The following is a 19,817-nucleotide window of genomic DNA, read 5'->3' as shown; positions in this document are numbered from 1 at the left end:
TCTGCTTTGAGGCCTCGAAATTTCGTCTATTCATTTGACTGACGCCATGGTCCTGCCAAAGGCCGCGAGAAGGGGGGCTGACTACCCAAACGATGCATGATCGGGCATCCTCAGTCGAACGCGCATCAGCGTGTGGATTGGTCAGGTGTTAAACCTGGCCACGGCTCCAATCCGCAAGGACATGCGCAAGTGGCACGCTTTCGATGAGAAACCTGAACCCTCACGACCTTTTGCCCGCCGTAGGCGCCACAAATACCTACCAATGATATTCATCCGAAAAGAAGAGTTGATGGCATGACCATACAAATCGTCCAAGGAACCGCAACTCCAAGACCAACACGAAAGCCATCAACTTTGCTGCCAGTTCGATATACTTCCGGACTGTGGCTTGCCAGGGAGATCATTTAGTTGTTACCCTCACCCTTGCTGGCCCACGGCCAGCTTGCGAAGGAGCCCATGTCCCTGCCGAAGTTCACCGTGAGTGGAGCCGACTGTCTGTGGTTTTCCTCCAACAGGCGCTGACCGACGATCAGCTAAATATCCCTGCACCCACCTCCACCACAACTTTTCGCGAGTCGCCTCGGCCCTAGGCTGCAGAGTACAGCTAAAGATGACGGCTACGGAGTATTATCGACATCATCTAGTTGGCAACTTGAACGCCAAATTTCCTTGGCGTCCTTCTCTTCCGGAGATTCGATAATCCATGTCAGGTGGCATCATAACCTGCCTGGAGAGAGGCGATTCGAAATCCAGCTGGGTCGTCGCCATTTCAAATGAGTTGTATGGCTGCGTGACAACCAGCGGGAAAAGAAAAAGCGTCCTGCGCAGCTACGAAGAACTATTGCGGTGCAGGTAACCAGGGTAGCGAGTCCGAAGATCCATCGTTTCCGAGTCGAACAGCTATTTCCACCCACTAATCGCTAATCTGTTGACCGAAGCAATGCGACTTGAGCTCATTGGACTGCCGGCATCGATGGAAGACGGGCGTGGATAGCTGCCCACGAGCAGATTTGGAGTGTCAGTGCCCCGACCAAGAAGGGTCGTGTGCTGCCTTTCCGATTTCAGGGTCTATACCAGATTGGGAACCCATTACGAGATGAGAAGAGCCAAGGTATGAAGAGTGCATCAACGGGGATGGCCGAAGTACCGGCTGAGACTCCGGAAATACTCTTTTGAACGTATCCGTCTGCTTCGATATTGAGACTATGCCGACTTGGAAGATTCACCCACGCCCCACCCGAGAATGCGGTATTTGTTCCTGATGTGCCTCACGCATCTCAGCCTCAGAGCGTGGGGTTGATGACTGGCACAAGATCGACAACGACATGGCATCCGCCTTTGGGTGAATTCGTACGCGTATGATGGGCGGCTAGCTTGGAGTACCACAACATGGCCGTTTCCGAGCTTAATCAGTGAGTGCTGCAGCTTCGGTTTGATAGCGACAACTTAGACGCGATAGCCGGGCAGTTTGGTAGGTCTGGTGCGACCTGCCACGAGAATAACCACGTGTGGGATTAACGGTGACAGGTGATTGACAGGCAATTTGCAGCAAATTTGTGCTGGTTTTGTGGCGCAACCCTGCCTCTCTTCTGCGTCTTGCTCAACGCTCAGGGTGTACTACGTACTTCTCTCACATTGTCTCACTTTTCTGTCAACACAACACCACCCTCGAGGGGAGCAATCTTGTAGCTCTTAGCACCATTGACGCCGAGGTACCACAGAGCGGCAAAGGGTCATGAAGCAAATTACGTGGACAATTGCCCTAATGAGAACGGTCTCGGTGGGAGTTTTGACAGTGTCGTCTGTGGGTAGCTAACCGCCAAATGTCGCAGATGCTGGTTGGCAAAGGCTGGCAGCAATAACCCCCAAAGAGAAGCTCGAGAAGTCTTAGGCGACACTGGCGGCCGATCCACGCAATCATGTCGATAGGCCGGGGTAGGGCGCCCCAGAAGGGTGAAGTCCACCGTCCAAGCTCCAGACCGCGCCCATCCCCACACGTCTCGTCTTCTTCAAGCGAGCTATGGAGGGGACTCGAGTCTCACACCGGCCATCCCTGCAGAAGCTAGCCACGCCAGTCACGGACGGCATGGGCATGCTTGTCGTAAGGCGAGCGAGGAGAACTCGGGGGATCTTTGGGGGTCTTTAGACGGGGACCCTCTAGCTCGAAGGGACCAGTCTGTGTTTGCTGTGCTCATCCAGTTGACGGTCGTACGACGACAGAGACCACCACCTGGAAATGTCATGAGAGCACCCTCTCAGCTTGACTGACCCGCTCCATTGCCTCGCTACTCGGAACCATGTGGAGCTATTGTGAGAGCAAAACGTCACTGATTCTTCCTTCACCTTGGCTCAACATGGCGGCTTGCCGACCGATATCCGTCGACTAAAAAAGATGAGGCGAGCGATGTGATGAGTTGGGGGGTTCCTGACCCGATATACTTACGGCTTAGTCTTTTTATTATCCACGCCAACCAGATCGATCTCGGCTCCCTCAAGGTAGAAAAAAAGCAGGTCAGAAGTGTCCGATTTCCCACCCGACGAAACGCATTCATGGATTACAACCAGACCCAGCGGTGGCCGGCAGTCTTGAGCATGTTCAGTTACATTTCCCTCGGCTACGACTATAGCGACGGCTGTTGGAGCGGGATTTTGCGGCCAACCAGGCTTCTGGGCTCATTGCTCTTTTTCTACCTCTCTCCGCGTGTACCTATACAGAGAAAATGTAGGGGGCATGGTGCGGCTGCCTCGGACGGATACCGCACGCTTTTCTTCCATGAGGGTAAATGACGAGGCGCAGGAACGCACATGCACAGGTGGTCACTTGTCAACTTTTATTTTGTCGGGTTCTCGCGAACGGTACCGAAGACCAGGCGGATACCCCCTTCTGCTTACACGGCCTATTGCCCTTGTTCAAGTTCCGATATTGCCCTGCAGCACACTTTCAGAGATGGCCGTTCCCTCGGCGCGTCTATCCTGCCAGAGGCGAGGTACCATGGCAATTATTGCATGTACGGATATACGATAGTAGTGCCCGGCCGCATCATCTTTCCAGTTTCCCCCTCCCCCCTCTCCGAGTGCACCCTCAAAGACCATTCGGTAGACGGTGCCAAGGAAGGGTCTCAAAAGGGGAGTCACCCAAAGTCAAGGAGTATTTCAACCGCAACATGACATGTTCATAATTACTCACATGTATGTACTCTACGGATACTCTATGTGACTATGTACGGAGTCACGGAGTATACTGCGCAAGAAGGCGCACTAATGAAGGACCCCTCCTCCATGGCGTGGCCCACCACACCTTTTTTTTTCTGGCATGCTACGGCCCTACCGTGTAGGTACTGCGGTATGTGTGCTCCTGTGGGAGTGCACAGCTTAGTAGCTGCTTGGTCAAGGGCATCTTTCTGCGTTCTGCGCATCGCATCGCATCGCATCGCATCGCATCGCATCGCCGGCGGGCCTCACACCTTGGCCACACCCTGGGTTCACCGATGATGGCCAGGTTTGTCTGGAAGGGTGGAGGGGGGGAAAGGGGGGCACGGGGGTGGAAGAGAGAACCCGCACACTCTTGCCTGCCTGGCTGCCCTGCCCTGCCCTGCACTGCACAGAATGGAAGCAGAGAGAGGGGGAAGCTTACCTTACCTTGGATGCTTGGAGAATCGAGAGGCAAGACTGACGAGAAGGGGGAGTGGGAGTGGGAGGTGGCATAAGACCCCCCACACTCCCACTCTGCGCTCTCGATCCATCTGCCCAGGTGGTCAAACGCTTCTTTTTTTGTTTTTCCAATTCAACCCACTTCCCCAGGACTTTGCCGCCATTGCTGCGTACGAAGTATCCATACGGAGTAAACTACTAACACGGTGGACCAGCATCAGCATCAGCATCAGCACCAAGCACCAAGCACCAAGCACAAACACCACCCACTCACCACCATTCACTCCATTCGACACCTCCACAAGGCCCGAATCTTCAGCGGCAGCAAACATCTTTCTTTCTGCCCTGCCATCCGAGCTTCGAGAAGAAAGACGACATTGTTTCCTGCCTTTCCGTGCCGCCCCCATCTCTCTCGCGCGCGCACTCTCTCTGCCTGTCTCGACATTAGCAACACAAACGCCAGTGTCTGCGCTTCGCGTCCCGTCCAACTACCATCGCCCCTTGTTTGGCTTTGCGTTGCACTGCACTGCCGTTCACTGTCCAGCGGGAGCCCTTGCGTCCATCAACTTGGCGAGGTGAAATCTTCTTCAGGTAGGGCATTCCAATCCATTCTGTCTGTCTCGTTCTCCCTCTCTCTATTCATATGTCTCTCCATCATCCGTCGCCTCTTTCCCGCCCTCCATATTTCCTTCTGTTCTCTTCCCGTTCCTTACCATGTCTCCCGGCATTTCGAATCCAACCCCCCGGGGATTTGAGAGACAATCCCACCTGGTACCCGCCAGACATGCCGCCGTGGATCAGGAACGACATTTTGCCACGTCCACGTCTACCTACGTCCATTCAGCTTCCAGTGCCGGAGACCGTACATTGCTTAGGACCACGAATCGAGCTTAACACGGATTACTCGGGACGATGATGCCTCAGCCGGATGACATGCGACCAAGCTCCATCGGCTACTATGGCAGCCGCAGCTACTGCTGTAGTTGTCACAAGCGCTGAACACCGATCCATCTGCCCAGCGGCGCTCCCCGACGTGCAATCGGTCGCCGCTTTCCTTGAGTTTGAGGTACCTACCTTAACCTCAGGTTAGCTGGGGAATGCCACTGACGGACAGCAACGGTTCGCTTCGGTTTACTTCGCACTCAAGGGACCACGCCGTTCGGGGCCAATGTACCCCGAAGCTCCAGGTACCTGATCTTGCACTACAGCCACTACAGTCCACCTCCGCTTCCATCAGCAGATCCCGTACCCGATACAACACCATGTCATCGTCCCGTCTCCCGCCATCCTTCCACTCAAGGTTCACTGTCTTGCTTCTTAGAGGCTGGACCGCCCCGGACGACAGCTTGTGCGACTGGAACGGCGGCGACGCCTCCCCCAGGAAATAGGGAGAGAGAGAGAGAGAGAGCACGAGAGAAAGATCTGAGGAACAGAGAGTCGATGGCGCCAGGCCTGGCTCATGGTTGTTACACGCCCACCCCCTAGGTCGCAACGCTATGGTCCATCTCTATCGCCCTTTTTAGTCCACATCTCCACAGCCCTTCGGCCCTGGTCCACTCCCATCCGCAACCTCCAACCTTGCCGTCTCTTATTTTGTTTTTTTGACACCCACCCCCTCCCCTCTCTTTCGCTCTGTCATGCAGTCCAGCGCTCGTCCATTTTACCGCAACAGGCGGCAGACCCGTCATTAATACTACCATCTCCACCGACATCCACCTGCTAACCATTCCCAGCTGCTTACCTTACCTTGCCTTGCCTGATCTCGCCTCAAGGGTCTCGGTACCTCAACTGAAGGAGCATCTCACTGTCCTCGAGGACTGCGCTCTCAACCGCGACTTTTCCCTCACGCATCGCACTCTACCTTCTTGCCACGCTGTTGCCGCTACCGTAACCTCTACTGGCCGGTGCTACTTCCTCCCCGTCATGTTTTGAAAATCCTCTCCAATTGGCTTTGGAGAGGCCAAACTAGAAAACTCGAGTGCGATTTTGCGCACGCAGCTTGTATATTACGAATACTGAAGAACACGAGACGTCCAGCACCACTGATCCAACTGGACCGACAAAGTCGCGCCACTTGACAACGAAGAGTTTCTACCGCCCCCCGTACGCTTCGCAAAACAACATCTCAAGTACCACCGTTGCGACAATAAGCTTTGAGCGCAACGAAGCTGGTGTCTCTAAGTCTTGGTCCGTTACATCGTAACAGGACCCGCGCCGCCAACAACCTCGGATTTTCCGACGCCTATCTCACGAAGCTGCCGTCTGAAAAACCATGACTTCTGTTTTACCCGCACATCCAGCTAGCTTCAAATCCTCAACCTCGCTGCCCTCTGCTGGGCCTGCGACAATGGCGACAAATCACGAGCCGCGGACGAGTCCGCAGCATTTCATCAAGCAGGAACACGAAAGCGGTAGGGGAAGACTGCGGGAGGTCTCTGAAGACAAGGATGCCGACATCATGGACGATGATGGAGACGAAGGAAAAGCCGGCTCCTCCAACTCGGACGGTGGCCCTGCTAGAAAAAGACGGAGGAGTCGCAAAGGCTTGGACAAAAAGTTTGAATGTCCTCAGGAGGGCTGTGGAAAGAGCTACTCTAGAGCCGAGCACTTGTAGGTGGTGCCGTGTACAGTCCATGTCCCACAAAACTAACAACTCTTCAGATACCGTCACCAGCTCAACCACACGCCCAAGCAGATTTATGCTTGTGACTTTCCTGATTGTAGTCGCACTTTTGTTCGGCTCGATTTGTGTAACCGCCATAGAGACCGTCACACAGCCAAGGGGTCCGCCCTGAACCGAAAGGACTCGATGATGAGCCATATCTCCCCTACCACGGATCGCCCACCTTTCCCGCTGCCTGGGTCTGCTTCGCCCGAGATTAGTCGGCCGGGAACGGGCTTCGCCAATATGCGGCAAGCCCAAATGCAGTATCAGTCGCCCAAAGATGTATCTGGTAGCCCGTTCATTCAGGCAACCAACACCCCGCCGGGATACCCAATAGGTGTGCACCCTGGCGGAATGGACGGCTACATGCATCACGACAATGGGTACGGAGGCGTTCAGGCGCATCGCCCCCCGCAACAGTCTCCGAGCGGCCCAAGGCCGGTTGGACAGACCAACGGGTCTTACATGTCCCCGGTTGCCAATCCACACGGCTACCACACCCAGCCGCACAACACCCCTCAGTCTGCACCGTACACAACTCAGCAAAACTTTCCGCAATTCAATCTGCCGCCCTCCGACTTCTCCAACGGCGCGGGTAATGCACCCCGTGAAGGCCAAACATATGCACCCACCACTTCGGCCGAGTACAGTGAGCAGGGTCACCCCCAGCAGTCAGGCGAGATGATGCTCCTTGATCAGATGTCTATGCCTGGGACGATCCCCGTTTTTGGGAGCGATAGCATCTTGAGTAAATCGCCATATGTGACGATCCCAGAAGATTTCGTTGCCTACCTCTTCAACACGCAACAAGGAGGGGAAGGCTCGCCCATGGGCCAGATGGTGGCTCCCGGGTATGTTAGCAAGTTGGTTTTGACCTTCGTTTAGCCACGAACTTCACTAACATTTTTTGCAGCTACGGCGAGTACCAGAACCCCTATAGCGTCCCCTATGTGGGAACAGACGGCGTTCCTATGGGATACTTTCCCTCGGGGCCTCATCAAGTCATGGCTGTCAACAATCTGCTTGACCAGAATCTTCCAGAGGCCACAATCTCTGAGGAGAAGAGCCAAGAGATTTATGACTTCATCAACCAAAGGTTTCACGATAACGATGAGGCTCCGGCGATGCGACAACGTGAAAGCATTCTGGAGGGTGACCGCAGCGATGGCGATCACATGCTTAGCAAGCGGATGATGCAGGCTTACATCGGCTCGTACTGGGTTCATTTCAGTGACCAGATTCCTATCCTCCACAAGCCGACATTCTCGCCCGACCGTACGCCCAATCTGCTTCTTCTAGCAATGATGACAATTGGTGCGGCGTGCCTCGACAAAACACACGGCCAGAAGGTCACAAAGGCGGGTGCTCAGCTGTCCAACTTCCTAGCCTGGCACCTGAGATGGGAGATTTTCATGGACCCGAACTTTAGGCCGCCGGCAAAGCTGTGGCTGTTCCAGACACTTCTACTCCTCGAGCTGTACGAAAAGATGTACTCTACCAGAGAGCTGCACGAGCGAGCCCACATTCACCACGCAACCACAATCACTCTGATGCGCCGTGGAAGGTCTCTCATTGGCAAATCATCTCTCGACTCGCCACCAAACCCTCGAGATGACAAGACAAACAGCTCACGCCATTCTTCAGCATCCGGCATGGCCCACACCGCAGACGAGTGGTGGAATCACTGGATCACTAACGAGTCGACACGACGAGCTGCGTTTGCTGCTTTTGTCATTGACTCCATCCATGCTACCATGTTTGGCCACTCTACGGTTATGGTCACGCACGAAATGAGGCTGCCTCTGCCCTGCGATGAGGCCTTGTGGAAAGCCACGAGTGGTGCGGAAGTTGGCAGAGTCGAGTCTAATTTACTGTCCAACGGTGTGAAACCCATCTCTTTTCTGGAGGGTCTCAAACGAACGCTCAGTGGTCAAGGCGTGCAGACCAATCCATTTGGTCGCATGGTCCTCATGGCCGGTCTTCTCAGCGTTAGTTGGCATATGAATCAAAGAGACCTTCAGGTCAACGTTCTTGGCGGTGGCGTGTCTCAGGCACTGGGCGGCAGAGACAAATGGCGGGGAACACTGACCAGGGCCTTTGATGCTTGGAAGGAAGATTTCGACAAGTCCCTCACAAGAACAGAAGGCTCTTCTGACCCATACCGCTACGACTCGGCGAAGAAGAATGACGCCAACGTCGTTTTCGAGAGCCGTACCGTACTGCATCATCTTGCACATATGGCAATGCACGTTGACATTGTCGACTGTCAAATCTTTGCTAGGGCAAAGCGGCTTCTTGGGCGAGCTATTGGGCAGCAAGATCTCAATAGTGCTCAACGGAGAATGAAGGACATTTGGGCACCAACCGCCAAGGCTCGCGACGCAACCTTTTACGCCCTCAAGTTCATCAGATCTGTTCTCATACCCGATGGCGGCCAGGCACATCAGCCCAACGGCTTCAAGTACGATGAGCCGTACACTGCACGAGACGACGTACTCCTCAATAGGCCTTGGGTTCTATACTTTGCTGCCCTTGTTGTTTGGTGTTACGGATTCGCCCTGGAAGGTCCCTGCCCCGATGTTCCACCCCCGACATCCAAGCAGGAACAGTTACGACAAATGCGCGAATATCTTTTGAAATATGGGGGCGCGTCCTCGCCAGACGAGCTCAAGGCCATGAAGGGCATCAACGAAAACACGGCTATGCTTCTCGTTCTCAAAGACTCATTCGAAACCACCCGCTGGGAGCTGTTGCATGAAGGCGCCAATCTACTCAATAATTGTCTCCAGCTGAACGCTGGGGCTACCACGATGTAACTGGCGAGTAGCGAAATTACGACCAAACTGCATTCAAGCCATTCTAATTACGACTTACGCATGGTAATGGCACGACTTATTGACGACTGGGGGGATTGACTTTGAAATATTATACCACTTCTTGCGATGACATGACACGAGGATGACGGCCCCAGACGGTGAAATCGAATAAATGGGAGCCAGCATGGACATTCAGCTTGAGCATTTTCTTTCCTTCTTGTGTGTTGTACTGTATCTATACCCCCATGATGCGCGCGTCTTACCACAGCGCGATGGATTCTTCGTGGCATTTCAGCATTAGCGCTGAGACGGAAAAAGTAGGGTCTCGGAGAGAGTACACTGATGAATATAATCTTGCCTGACCACATGCCAGGTTCCATTGCAATGTCTAATACATGTCGACGCCATACCATTTCCAGGTCGCGGTAGACGACCTGCTGCCAAAAGAGAAAACCGACTTAGGTAAGGACGCGGAACGTGGGATGTCTGAGGGACTGGAAATCCCACCTATCCGAGACCATGTAGCTCGGGAATTGCCGGTGACTTTCTTTGCGTCGGAGAGGTGGCTCTGCCGTTTCCTGATGCAAGCCCGGCGCTGTGAAAGAGAGCCGTCTGCCAAGGGAACGCCGGTGATATTGGCGAGTTGAAATTTTGTGGATCGTATGCTCCGCTTCCGTTTGCTTTAGACATTAGGCCTCCCGGGTCCGGAGCCGGGCGGGATCCACTTTCCGGCTCCGATGAGTGCGGGGCTAAGGCATGTATTCGATAGCGCTTTTTGATCGTTGTCTTAGGTAAGTAAGGTAATTAGTGATCTTCTCTACCTTGCCTTACGTCATGATGACTTATACTGACTCCTGGTGACTCTTCTTGATAGGGCTCCATGGAGAGGGGTTCTTGACGTTCCAGAGAATATGTGCTTTAGGGGACGGGACAGTCGGAAAACCGAGGAACTGCTGCGCTGCCAGAGAGGTAGGTATCCGTAAGGCAACCTCAGTCGAGAGAGCTATTCGTCAGGGCTTCGACAAGCCAATCTCAGAGGCAATGACACTTTTGTCTGCATAACACACAGTGTCCGCCATTCTCCACCGCGCTGATACGCCGGAAGCTCACACACCCCTAAGCTCCGGGGTTGACCAAATTGCAGAACTCCAGGCGCGGGGGGGGGGGGGGGCTTCACGGATCGCAGGCAGGCGGTACCCACACGCGCTCGCCCTGCCCGCCCTTACATAGATTCGGATAGGTACCTACTCCAAACGCCGTACACCCTGCAGTTATCCCCGCACGAACGCTGCATGTGGTTCGTGACCCGCGTGGGAGGTTTGCGTGGGCGGTTTGACCAACCGGGTGGACGACGTAAGTTTAAGCTTCCGATCCGCTGTTTGTCTACCTACCTTGTCCTGCCTTACCTTGCTCGATTCTTCCCACCTTCACTACCTACCTTGCTACTTACCTTGCTACCTACCCCAAGAAATGTTCCCTCTCATCGTGACTCGTTGACCGGCTCCTCGTGCAGAATCTTGTTCCCCAAACCACTTGTCCATTTCTCAACGACGCATCCCTCTCTGAGCTGTGAACATACAACACACAAGAGACCACAACCGCCGCGGCGCGCGATAAGCTCCCCCTCCAGATGCTTGAATCCGACAGGGCGTCGCCATACCCATCGCCGTCGCCCAAGATGTCACAGCCGCCGCAGCAGCATCAACAGCTGCTGCATATCAACCTGCTACCGGCGGAGATCCTCCATCACATCTTTTCGGGCCTCGAGCCCCGCGACCTCGGACGTCTGCCCCGCACATGTCGATTCTTGCACTCCTACGTCAAGGGGAATCAGAAACTTTGCAAGGACGTGTATTTGAATGCTCTTGTATGGAACAAACCCTCTGTCCCACAGTTACCTTTTGTCTTGCGTCGCCTTGGAGAGGAAGGGAATGGTCTAATTCGCGATTTCTCGAATAGGACACACCTAAGCAGACTGGGTTGGATTGGGAGAGGGAACTGCACGATTTCGTGAGACTCGGTCTCGTTTGCGCTGGGGATAGTTTCAACGAAAAGGTGGGAGAGATTCCCTTGCCCCCTTTCACTATCGTAAAGGCATATGGGATATCATGAACCCGTTCTCATCTGCGCTACCCTAACTAGTCCCGCGACCTCCTCCCCTTCGTATCCGACGTCGTCAACAGGCTGCTACAACATGCCTCCCCGACAGGCGAGACGCAAAACGACACAGGCACCCACGCCGTCTCCCGCAACGCCGCCGCCCTAGCCAACTTCTTCCGCGACGAGCCCGCGCGGGTGGCTTTTCTGTGTCGCTCTCACATCTTTGACCGCGCGCGTGGCGACGTAGCACGCCCGACAAGCAGCCGCCGCCGGCAGTCATCGTCCCCGTCGGCGTCATCCTCCTCTTCCTCCCGGCTGGCGGACCCAACCGCCGACGACATCCACCAACAGAGCGCAAAGCTCCACTGCCTCTACGGCCGCCCCATCTTCAACTTTGGCCGCACGCGGTCCTCGCGGGTATACCCCTACGCCGCGTGCAAGGTCTACGACATGCGACAGTACACGACGCGCACGAAATGGGGGCCCTTTCGAGACGACGATTCGGGGCGGGTGGACTGGGAAAAGATGGAGGCCATCATGATCGTGCTGGGGAGCAACATCAGATCGCAGCGTCTCACCGCAAAGGTATTTTCCAACCTCTGGGAGAAGCCGTTTGCGGGCTCGTGGTCGGGGAGTTACGTGCCCTCACCGGGGAGAGGGATCCGGGATTTGGATCTGGAGGACCCGTACGGCGTCGCGGGCACGTGGTTGAGGGTGGTTTGTTTCATCGACTATAACGATTTCTTCCACTATAATTTCCCGATTGGAGAGGAGCCGCCGCCGATCGAGGTGCCGCGGCCGCCGCTGGACGTCGGGGAGGCGACGAGGATTATCTTGATGAAGATGTATGTTGTTGATGTGCAGCCGCCCGGGGAGGAGGATGGGAAGGAGCTGCCTGTTGTGCACTTTCATGGGTTGTCGCGGTCGGTTGATGATTCGTGGGATGAGAATGCGCATTCGCAACTTCGTGGTAAGTTTTCCTCGTCTTCTTTTCTTCGTAAAAAAGATCCTGGCTACTTCACGGTGGAAGGCCCCTTTCATGTGGCTTTTTCCGTTAAATTTCGACTGATTCTAATTAGCTACTGAAGGCACGGTTCGGATGACCAAGGAGGGCGAGGTGAGGTGGACGACCTTCTCCGTTTTCAACGGCCACGCGCGGTGGCGGAGCGAGGGGATACAGATTGGCGGTGTTGGGTCGGCTCGCGGTGTCATGGGACACTGGTTCGATACGTATGTTGTATCTCCTCCTTCTTCCTTCCACCTCCCTTTCTAGCATCTACTCAAGAAGAGAGAACATACCGAATGAGAGGGAGCCAATGCCAACTAACCTCTGCGACTTACAGAGACTACGACCCCCACGGCCCCTGCGGGCCCAGCGCCTACTTCAAGGTCTCGGACCGGGCGCCGGGCCCCAAGGACGGCGACGACAAGAAGATTGACATTCACGATTTCCTGCCCATCATGGACTTTGACGCGGAGCTGGCTAGCAACGAGGACGACGACGAGGACTTTGTGGTCGGGGAGTGGGGGGAGGACGACGACGATGACGGGGGCGAGATTGATGATGAGGAGCTGGTGGAGGATTTGGCGGCGTTGGCGGCGCCGGATTCCGAGCTTATGGATCTTGTGCTTGGTGGGCATCATCTTATAGAGCAGTGATAGGATAGGGGTGGTGGGTTTGGTGGAATCTGATGGTTTTTGTTGGCTTTGTGGATTTGTTCTAGCTTATGTGTAACATCTACAGCTGTATGTGTATACCGCGTGGGTAATAGATATCGTGAGTCTCACTCAACATCTCTTCTCATCCAAACTCCTTACACTCATTTTTCTCTGAAGAAGAAAGGGTAGAAAACAAAGCTTAATTCTCCAAATCACAACTTGCTCGCGGGCGGATCAGTATTAAACTTGTGATGCTCGCACGTAGCCAGCACCACCCCGTCGCTCCGCCTCGTGAGGGTACCCCTGAGCTGGCACAGCGTCCGGCCAATCTGGACAATCTCGCACTCGACGAGGCACTCCTCGCCGTTGGGGGCCGGGCGGAGGTAGCTGCAGTTGATGGTGCGGGAGACGCCGAGGAACTGCCAGTAGCCCGGCTTGTCGTTGACGAGGGCCAGGGGCATGGTGGTGAGGGAGTCGAAGAGGGTGGCGGCGGCGCCGCCGTGGAGGTTGCCGGCGCGGTTGCAGTGCTCTGGGAGGACGGTGAAGGAGAAGGTGGCGCGAGGGGTGGGAGTGAGGGAGGTGGAGAGGAGGGATATGGAGGGGATGAGGGCGCCCATCCAGTTCTGGAGGTCTTTGTGTCAGCTGGTTTATGTTTACTCGGGGTGAGACGTGATGAGAAAGGGGGGAAAGGGACGTACACCGAATTTGAAGTTGCCCGCGTCGTCCTTGTCTAGGTTCAGCCAGGCTTGGATGCGCTCTTCGCCTGCCTTGGCTTCGAAGACGGACTTGAACTGGGATGGGATGCCCATTGTGAATGAGGTGTCGTCGTGTGAGTTTAGAGTGAGAGTGAGAGTGAGAGTGAGATGAGAAAGTGAGTGTCGTCTGTCGCTGACAGCGAGTCGGGCTCTAGCTGTTGGAAGAAAGCTGAATCAAGTGAGGGTATCGATGGGGTACTAGGCCACAGATAATCAACCAGAAGGCGATGAATGAATAGATGGGCGATCTATGAGTGAGCCTCAATCTAAAGTGAGAATGGTCGAGTTGCTGATGCTATAATTCAATTGAGTTCGGTTGGGGGTCCGGATGGGTACCTTTTCTTAGGTACCCTTCCATTTCCACAGCAAATGGCCCCGCTGGCTTCCCCGGGTTCTTAGTCCCTATCTTCGGCACGCTAGTGGAACTGCCTCGGCAAATCCCTTTCGGTACGTTCAACCTCCAACTTCTGACAAACCAACCGCCGACGATAAGATAAACCACCTCACCTGTACGGAGATCTGCAGCCTTCCATTATCACCAACCCACCCGACGACACCTGATCCGTCATCGCCATGCCCAGATAACAGCGCAACTCACTCTTCTGCATCCGCGCACTCGCAGCAAGAAACCATTGACGGTATCGTCATCACATCAACCCCGATGCCCGCCCGCCCTCGTCCACCATGGAGTTCATGACCGCCCTCCGGGGCTCCTTCGACGACCAGAAACCCTCCCTCTTCGAGCTCATCTCCGAACAGCAGCTCAACTCCCTCCTCCCGCCCACCATCCGATACCTCCTCACCATCGCCACCCAACGATACCCGCGCTACCTCCTGCGCGCCCTCAACTCCTTTGATGAGCTCTACGCCCTGCTCATGCTCCTCGTCGAGCGCCACTACCTAAAGACCCGCGGCGGCAGCTTCACCGAGAACTTTTACGGCCTGAAGCGCGAAAAGGCCCTGCACGCCGAGATCCCGCGCGCCAGCGCCTCCGCGCCCGCCGTCGTAAGGGACACCCTCAAGCTCGGCACGAAGGACATATGGATGAACCTCGCCGTCGCCGTCGGCGTCCCCTACCTGCAGAGGAAGCTCGATGAGGGTTACGAGGTGAACGCGCCGCGGGCGCTCCTCGGCGCCGCCTACACCCAGATGCCGCCCAACCCGACGCTGAAGCAGCGCTTCCTGCACTACTATCGTTGGTTTCTGCGCAACATCTACCCGAGCGTCAACGCGGCCTACTACTTTGCGCTGCTGTCGTTCAACCTAGCCTACCTGTTTGACAACAGCAAGTATCACAACCCGTTCCTGTGGCTCATCGGCACCCGCATGAGGAGGATGACGGGCGCCGATTACCAGGCCATTGACGCGCTCACGAGCGGCGGCGGTAAGGCGAACGGAAAGCCCGGCGCGCCGCCCGGGTGGCGATCCCTCTTCTCCCCGCGCGAGATGGGCCCGCGTCTGCTCTCCAGCCTGTCTCTGCTGCTGCCGATGAGCATCTTTGCGCTCAAGTTTCTCGAGTGGTGGCACGCGTCCGACTTTGCCAAGCAGCTGTCGCGCAAGGCGTCCGAGACGCTGGATCTCCCGCCCCCTGTGGTCTCGGGCCTGGGGGCTGGCAAGGGAGGAGCTGGAAGAGCAGGTGCTGCCGCGACGGGCAAGGGCAAGGAGAAGGCGGTCAGCGGCGACGACGAGTCGGCGGACGCGGCTGTTCCGGCTGCTGAGACGGCGCCTATCGCGACGCCTTCGCTGTTGCCCATCTATACAGTGACTGCGCCTGAGGACTCGGCGCTGTGCCCTATTTGCGAGGATCCCATCGTTACACCGACGGCGTGTCAGACGGGTATTGTGTACTGCTACACGTGTATTCACCGGTGGGTGGAGGGTTTGCATCCGATGCAGGAAGATTTCATGGGAGACAAGGAAGGCAAGTGGGAGAGCGGACAGGGGCGGTGTGCGGTCACTGGCCGACGCGTCCTGGGAGGCACGGAGGGGCTGAGGAGGATCATGGTGTAAGACTAGTACAGGTGAGAGAATTTGGGTCAGTAGTTTACCGACGACGAGAAAGAGTCGGGGTGAGTGTTGAGGGGAGGGATTGCTTAAAGGTGGTGGGCATAAGCCGAAAAAGGCCATGGCGTTTGGGTCACGAACTTGTCCTATTTTGTTTCCGCTTGTATGCCATATCCACCATATGAATAATATACCCACTCACGATCTAGAACATCGTTGTCCTTTTTTTTGTCTTTTCTTTTCTGGCTCTGAGAACTTCGGAGGTGGAAACCCGGTGGAAGCAAGGGTCGGACATGAAGAATGCGGGACTAGGAATACCTCCACCGCTTGGAATGGAGGGGATGATGTCTCACATCGGGGCGGTGGTCCGGCCCCACGCCCCCCCGATCCCTTTCTACGTGATCTGGCATTCGATTCTACTTCTCTATTGGGTTTCACGTTTTTCGCTCACCGTTGGTTGGGCCTCTCTTCTTCGAACGGTTTTGCTTCCACTTCTTTTTTTGCCTGGGCGGCGCACCTCCTGTCTCGCCGTCAGGATGTCTCGGTCTGCCGAGTCTGCTACGCTCGGAGGGTTTATGGATGGGCAAAGAGGAAGGCAACTTTTTGAGCGAAGCTAGCGATGCTTGCATTCCTCTTGTTTCCCTTCTTTCTCTCGTCAAACTTGGTCTGCTTCCTTGACTTTCTCTTTTTGGAGTGGATATTGCGTGGTTGGGTCTCTCGAAATGGATTACCTGCGTATTGGATTCTCTGTCGACTTCCACCAGACCAGTCTAGCTTTCTCATCCTTTTTGGCTCTCTGTTCTTCCAACTAGGCGTAGACTCATATGAGCAAATGCTTCTTGTGGAGAAGCAAACGTCACCTGTTCTAAATAGGTTTTCTTGAGGAGGCTGGGAGGGAGATGGATCTCGAGCATCCCAAGGGCTTGGGTCCTTGGACAGGTCCTTGGCCAGACGGCGGTCGAGCAGTGGCATTCCTGACCCGGAGTGAGGGCTGCGATGATGGTGGTGTGGTTCTCATGTGGAGGAGGGCAGACTTGGAAATCCATTCGTCGAGGTTCGCATCTTTGGCGATTCTGTACCTGGATCAGTCGCAAGGGAGATATTGACGAGCAAAGGGTTATAAGGAAACTACACCCCTCTCTCTGAAGGGTCTCATGACATCTGGTTTCTGTTCGATCATCGAAACTGAGTCGTGGCGTTTGCTCTCTCACTCTCCTTCTCTCTATCTCTCTCTCTCTCTGTTTATCTGAATCAACCAGAGTCTCTCGTTGACGTGTGCATGCCCATCGGTTTCCGATCATCGATCGCTGACGCACCCGACCTCTTTCGCTCTATTCAAGTTGTTTTAGGGTGGTCATTCATACACTCTCTTGAATCTCTTAACACGACAAAGGGCACGGCAAAAAAGCCTCGAGAAGACACGAACAAAGGTGTAAAGGAACATTAGGAGAGGAAGAGGAAGAGAAGCCAACATGGCGTACAGCTTATCGCAGTCGTACTTCGGCGCGAACTTGATTTCAGACTTCAACTTTATCAACTATGCCGACCCATCCAACGGCTTCGTAAGGTACGTCTTTTCCTCCTCCTACTCACAGATATCGGCCTAGACCCTGTTGTTAGTTGAGCGGAGTTGGATGAACTAACGGCAAAGATAGGTACCAAAGTCAGCCCGACGCCCTTGCAAAGGGCCTCTACTTCATCGACCCGGACACGCAGGCCGTGACGCTGGGCGTGGATAACAAGAACACGTACGGCCTCAGCGACGGACGGCCGAGTTTGAGGCTAGAGAGCAAGAGGCAGTATAATCATGGACTGTTTATCGGTGATTTCGCGCACATGCCGCCGTCGGTTTGTGGGTTGTGGCCTGCGTGTAAGTTTGGATCTCTCCTTTTTGGGTCCCTTCATCTTGCCGAGTCTTGGAGGGGATCAGACCCGTTGAAGACGTATCGGGTTACCTTTCTTGGCTCACTAGCTTACATTGAATCTGGATAGTCTGGATGTATGGACCGGACTGGCCTACAAGCGGAGAAATTGACATCATCGAGGGCGCGAACCAGGCTACAAAGAATATCCTCTCCGGACACACGTGAGTCTCGCACTCCTTCATGCCATATCTAGAAGTCGGGTTTAACACGATAAGTCTAGTACATCAGGATGCCGTATCCCAGACTCCCCCGCAGCCGCCGGCCAACCTCTCCTCCTCGACTGTGAAAGCCCAGGTGTATGTAGCCTCCTCAGTGAAGCCCCCGGCCACTTGTATATTCATCATTTGGTGATGTGTGACTGTGTGCTCTCTTGCTAACAAGACACCAAAAATTAGACCACCAACAACGCCGGCTGCAACTACCTTCCCCCCGCCTCGGACACACACACCTACGGAGACGCTTTCAACGCAGTCGGCGGCGGCGTCTACGCGCTCGAGTGGACCTCGGAGGCCATCAGTATCTGGCACTGGCCGAGGCAGAGCATCCCGGACGATATTGTTGCCAAGAACCCGGACCCGTCCGGCTGGGGCCTGCCATCTGCGCTGTTTGGGACGTCGTCGTGTGATGTAGACACATACTTTAAGGATATGAGTATTGTGATTCAGACGGTATGTTCTGCGTGAAGTGGCGTGAGTATATTACAAATTAAGCTGACTTTGAGACGTTCAGAACTTTTGCGGTGATTATGCTGCCAATATCTGGGGCAAGGACGGGGACACCTGTAATCAGCGGGCGCCGACGTGCGTTGAGTACGTGGCGAACAATCCTACCGCATTCGCAAACGCGTAAGTCATCGGACCTTTCTCACACATGCTCCCTGGAACCTCCCTGACGAGAAGCGGAAAACCAGATACTGGGAAGTCAACTACATCGACGTCTACGAACAAGGCCTCGCCACGAACACCACCGCCAGCCCGTCCGAGCCGACGACAACGACAACGATCCAGACCACATCGACAATCTACACCACGGTACCGAACCCTGCCACTATCGTGACGAGTTTCACGCAAAACGGTACTGTCATCGTGTCCACCGCCACAATGCAGTCCTCCCAAGTCTCGTCCGTCGTCCTGTCCACCGTCGTGGGACCGACCGCCACCGCGCCGCCGAGTCCCTCGACGGACCCCGTAGTCCCAGGGTGCGAGCCGGCGACGATTGGGGAGTATGCGTATCTCGGCTGCTTCGGCTCCGGGACCGGGTTTCAGAGCTTCTTGCTCAAGGCCTCGGCGGCGGATATGACGCTCGGCAAGTGTATTGATCTCTGCAGACCCGGGAAATACGCCGGTGTCCGCGAAAGGTAATGTCCCGAACCCTCTTCTCAGATAAAACCTCTCCCACTAACACATCCCCTCCCAGCGAATGCTTCTGCGCAGACGACCTCGACCCAGACACCAGAGCAACAACAGACCGCGCCCTCTGCAACAGCCCCTGCCCAGGAAACAGCACCCAGCTCTGCGGCGGCACCACAAGCACCCCAGCCACGAAGCCAAAGCGAGACACCCTCCCGCCGTCCTTCTCCTCGAACCCTCACCGCCGCCTCATGCACCTCCACCTCCACCGCCGCGCCGCGCCCTCAACCTACCTCTTGTCAGTCTACGCCCGTCTCACAGACGAAGTACCCCCCAACGCCCCGCCCCTGGGCGACCCGGAACCCCATACCCCATCCACATCGACGCTCATCACGACGGTGACATATACCACCGTCTGCGCCACCGACGCGGCGCGCCTGACGCCCGCGGAGCACTGTACCACGATCCTGGTGCCGGGGTGCAACAAGTACTGCGGTGGTGACGGGATGCAGCCCGCGGCCGTGAGCGTGCCGATGACGATGACGGTGGCCTCGTGCGCCGGGTGTGGTGCCGACGGCGCGGACCGTGTGACGCTTACGGTGCCGTTTTTGGTGCTTGCGGTGCCGGGCACCGGGGCCGGGGCCGGAGCCGGGACGTCGACGGGGTATTGGCCCACCGGATCGGTGACTGGTGCGGCGGCGACGCCGCCCGCGACCGGGAGACCCACTCCGTCGATGGTGTCTGTTAGTGCAGGGGCGTCCGTGGCGGAGGTGAACTTTGGGTGGGCTGTTGGGTTGGGGGTCGCTATTGCGGTTGTACGATTCGCGTTGATGTTTTTCTGATGAAGTGGGAATTGTGGATTTGACGTCGAGGCGACGTGCGAATCGGTGGGC

The 19,817-nt window shown here is 55.6% G+C and overlaps 7 protein-coding genes across 7 annotated transcripts; 5 read left to right on the top strand and 2 right to left on the bottom strand.

The window, feature by feature from the left end:
* Nucleotides 1–3,313: 3,313 nt before the first annotated feature.
* Nucleotides 3,314–3,707, top strand: CPAR01_10783 (uncharacterized protein; the record flags this gene model as incomplete). The annotated part of the gene is made up of 2 exons (XM_060495043.1): nucleotides 3,314–3,330; nucleotides 3,365–3,707. The coding sequence occupies 2 exons, from the start codon at nucleotides 3,314–3,316 to the stop codon at nucleotides 3,705–3,707; spliced, it is 360 nt and encodes a 119-aa protein (XP_060345391.1).
* Nucleotides 3,708–4,305: 598 nt separating this feature from the next.
* On the bottom strand, nucleotides 4,306–4,491 carry CPAR01_10782 (uncharacterized protein; the record flags this gene model as incomplete). Its single annotated transcript, XM_060495042.1, has 1 exon — nucleotides 4,306–4,491. The coding sequence occupies one exon, from the start codon at nucleotides 4,489–4,491 to the stop codon at nucleotides 4,306–4,308; it is 186 nt and encodes a 61-aa protein (XP_060345390.1).
* Nucleotides 4,492–5,923: 1,432 nt separating this feature from the next.
* CPAR01_10781 (uncharacterized protein) lies at nucleotides 5,924–9,132 on the top strand (the record flags this gene model as incomplete). The annotated part of the gene is made up of 3 exons (XM_060495041.1): nucleotides 5,924–6,261; nucleotides 6,313–7,167; nucleotides 7,230–9,132. 3 exons carry the CDS (start codon nucleotides 5,924–5,926, stop codon nucleotides 9,130–9,132), a joined length of 3,096 nt encoding a protein of 1,031 aa, XP_060345389.1.
* A 1,678-nt stretch (nucleotides 9,133–10,810) lies between these two features.
* On the top strand, nucleotides 10,811–12,891 carry CPAR01_10780 (F-box domain-containing protein; the record flags this gene model as incomplete). Its single annotated transcript, XM_060495040.1, has 5 exons — nucleotides 10,811–10,999; nucleotides 11,092–11,220; nucleotides 11,275–12,202; nucleotides 12,312–12,462; nucleotides 12,576–12,891. 5 exons carry the CDS (start codon nucleotides 10,811–10,813, stop codon nucleotides 12,889–12,891), a joined length of 1,713 nt encoding a protein of 570 aa, XP_060345388.1.
* A 212-nt stretch (nucleotides 12,892–13,103) lies between these two features.
* On the bottom strand, nucleotides 13,104–13,700 carry CPAR01_10779 (thioesterase superfamily protein; the record flags this gene model as incomplete). The annotated part of the gene is made up of 2 exons (XM_060495039.1): nucleotides 13,104–13,514; nucleotides 13,590–13,700. The coding sequence occupies 2 exons, from the start codon at nucleotides 13,698–13,700 to the stop codon at nucleotides 13,104–13,106; spliced, it is 522 nt and encodes a 173-aa protein (XP_060345387.1).
* Nucleotides 13,701–14,330: 630 nt separating this feature from the next.
* CPAR01_10778 (Pex2/Pex12 amino terminal region) lies at nucleotides 14,331–15,656 on the top strand (the record flags this gene model as incomplete). Its single annotated transcript, XM_060495038.1, has 1 exon — nucleotides 14,331–15,656. One exon carries the CDS (start codon nucleotides 14,331–14,333, stop codon nucleotides 15,654–15,656), a length of 1,326 nt encoding a protein of 441 aa, XP_060345386.1.
* Nucleotides 15,657–17,122: 1,466 nt separating this feature from the next.
* On the top strand, nucleotides 17,123–19,766 carry CPAR01_10777 (mixed-linked glucanase; the record flags this gene model as incomplete). The annotated part of the gene is made up of 8 exons (XM_060495037.1): nucleotides 17,123–17,217; nucleotides 17,306–17,520; nucleotides 17,643–17,736; nucleotides 17,796–17,871; nucleotides 17,971–18,243; nucleotides 18,305–18,420; nucleotides 18,486–18,932; nucleotides 18,992–19,766. 8 exons carry the CDS (start codon nucleotides 17,123–17,125, stop codon nucleotides 19,764–19,766), a joined length of 2,091 nt encoding a protein of 696 aa, XP_060345385.1.
* Nucleotides 19,767–19,817: the final 51 nt, after the last annotated feature.

This window comes from Colletotrichum paranaense (genome assembly GCF_030867605.1).
Source record: "Colletotrichum paranaense strain IMI 384185 chromosome Unknown Scaffold_9.1, whole genome shotgun sequence".
Lineage (NCBI taxonomy): Eukaryota > Fungi > Ascomycota > Sordariomycetes > Glomerellales > Glomerellaceae > Colletotrichum > Colletotrichum paranaense.
This window is presented reverse-complemented; position numbering and strand designations above follow the sequence as displayed.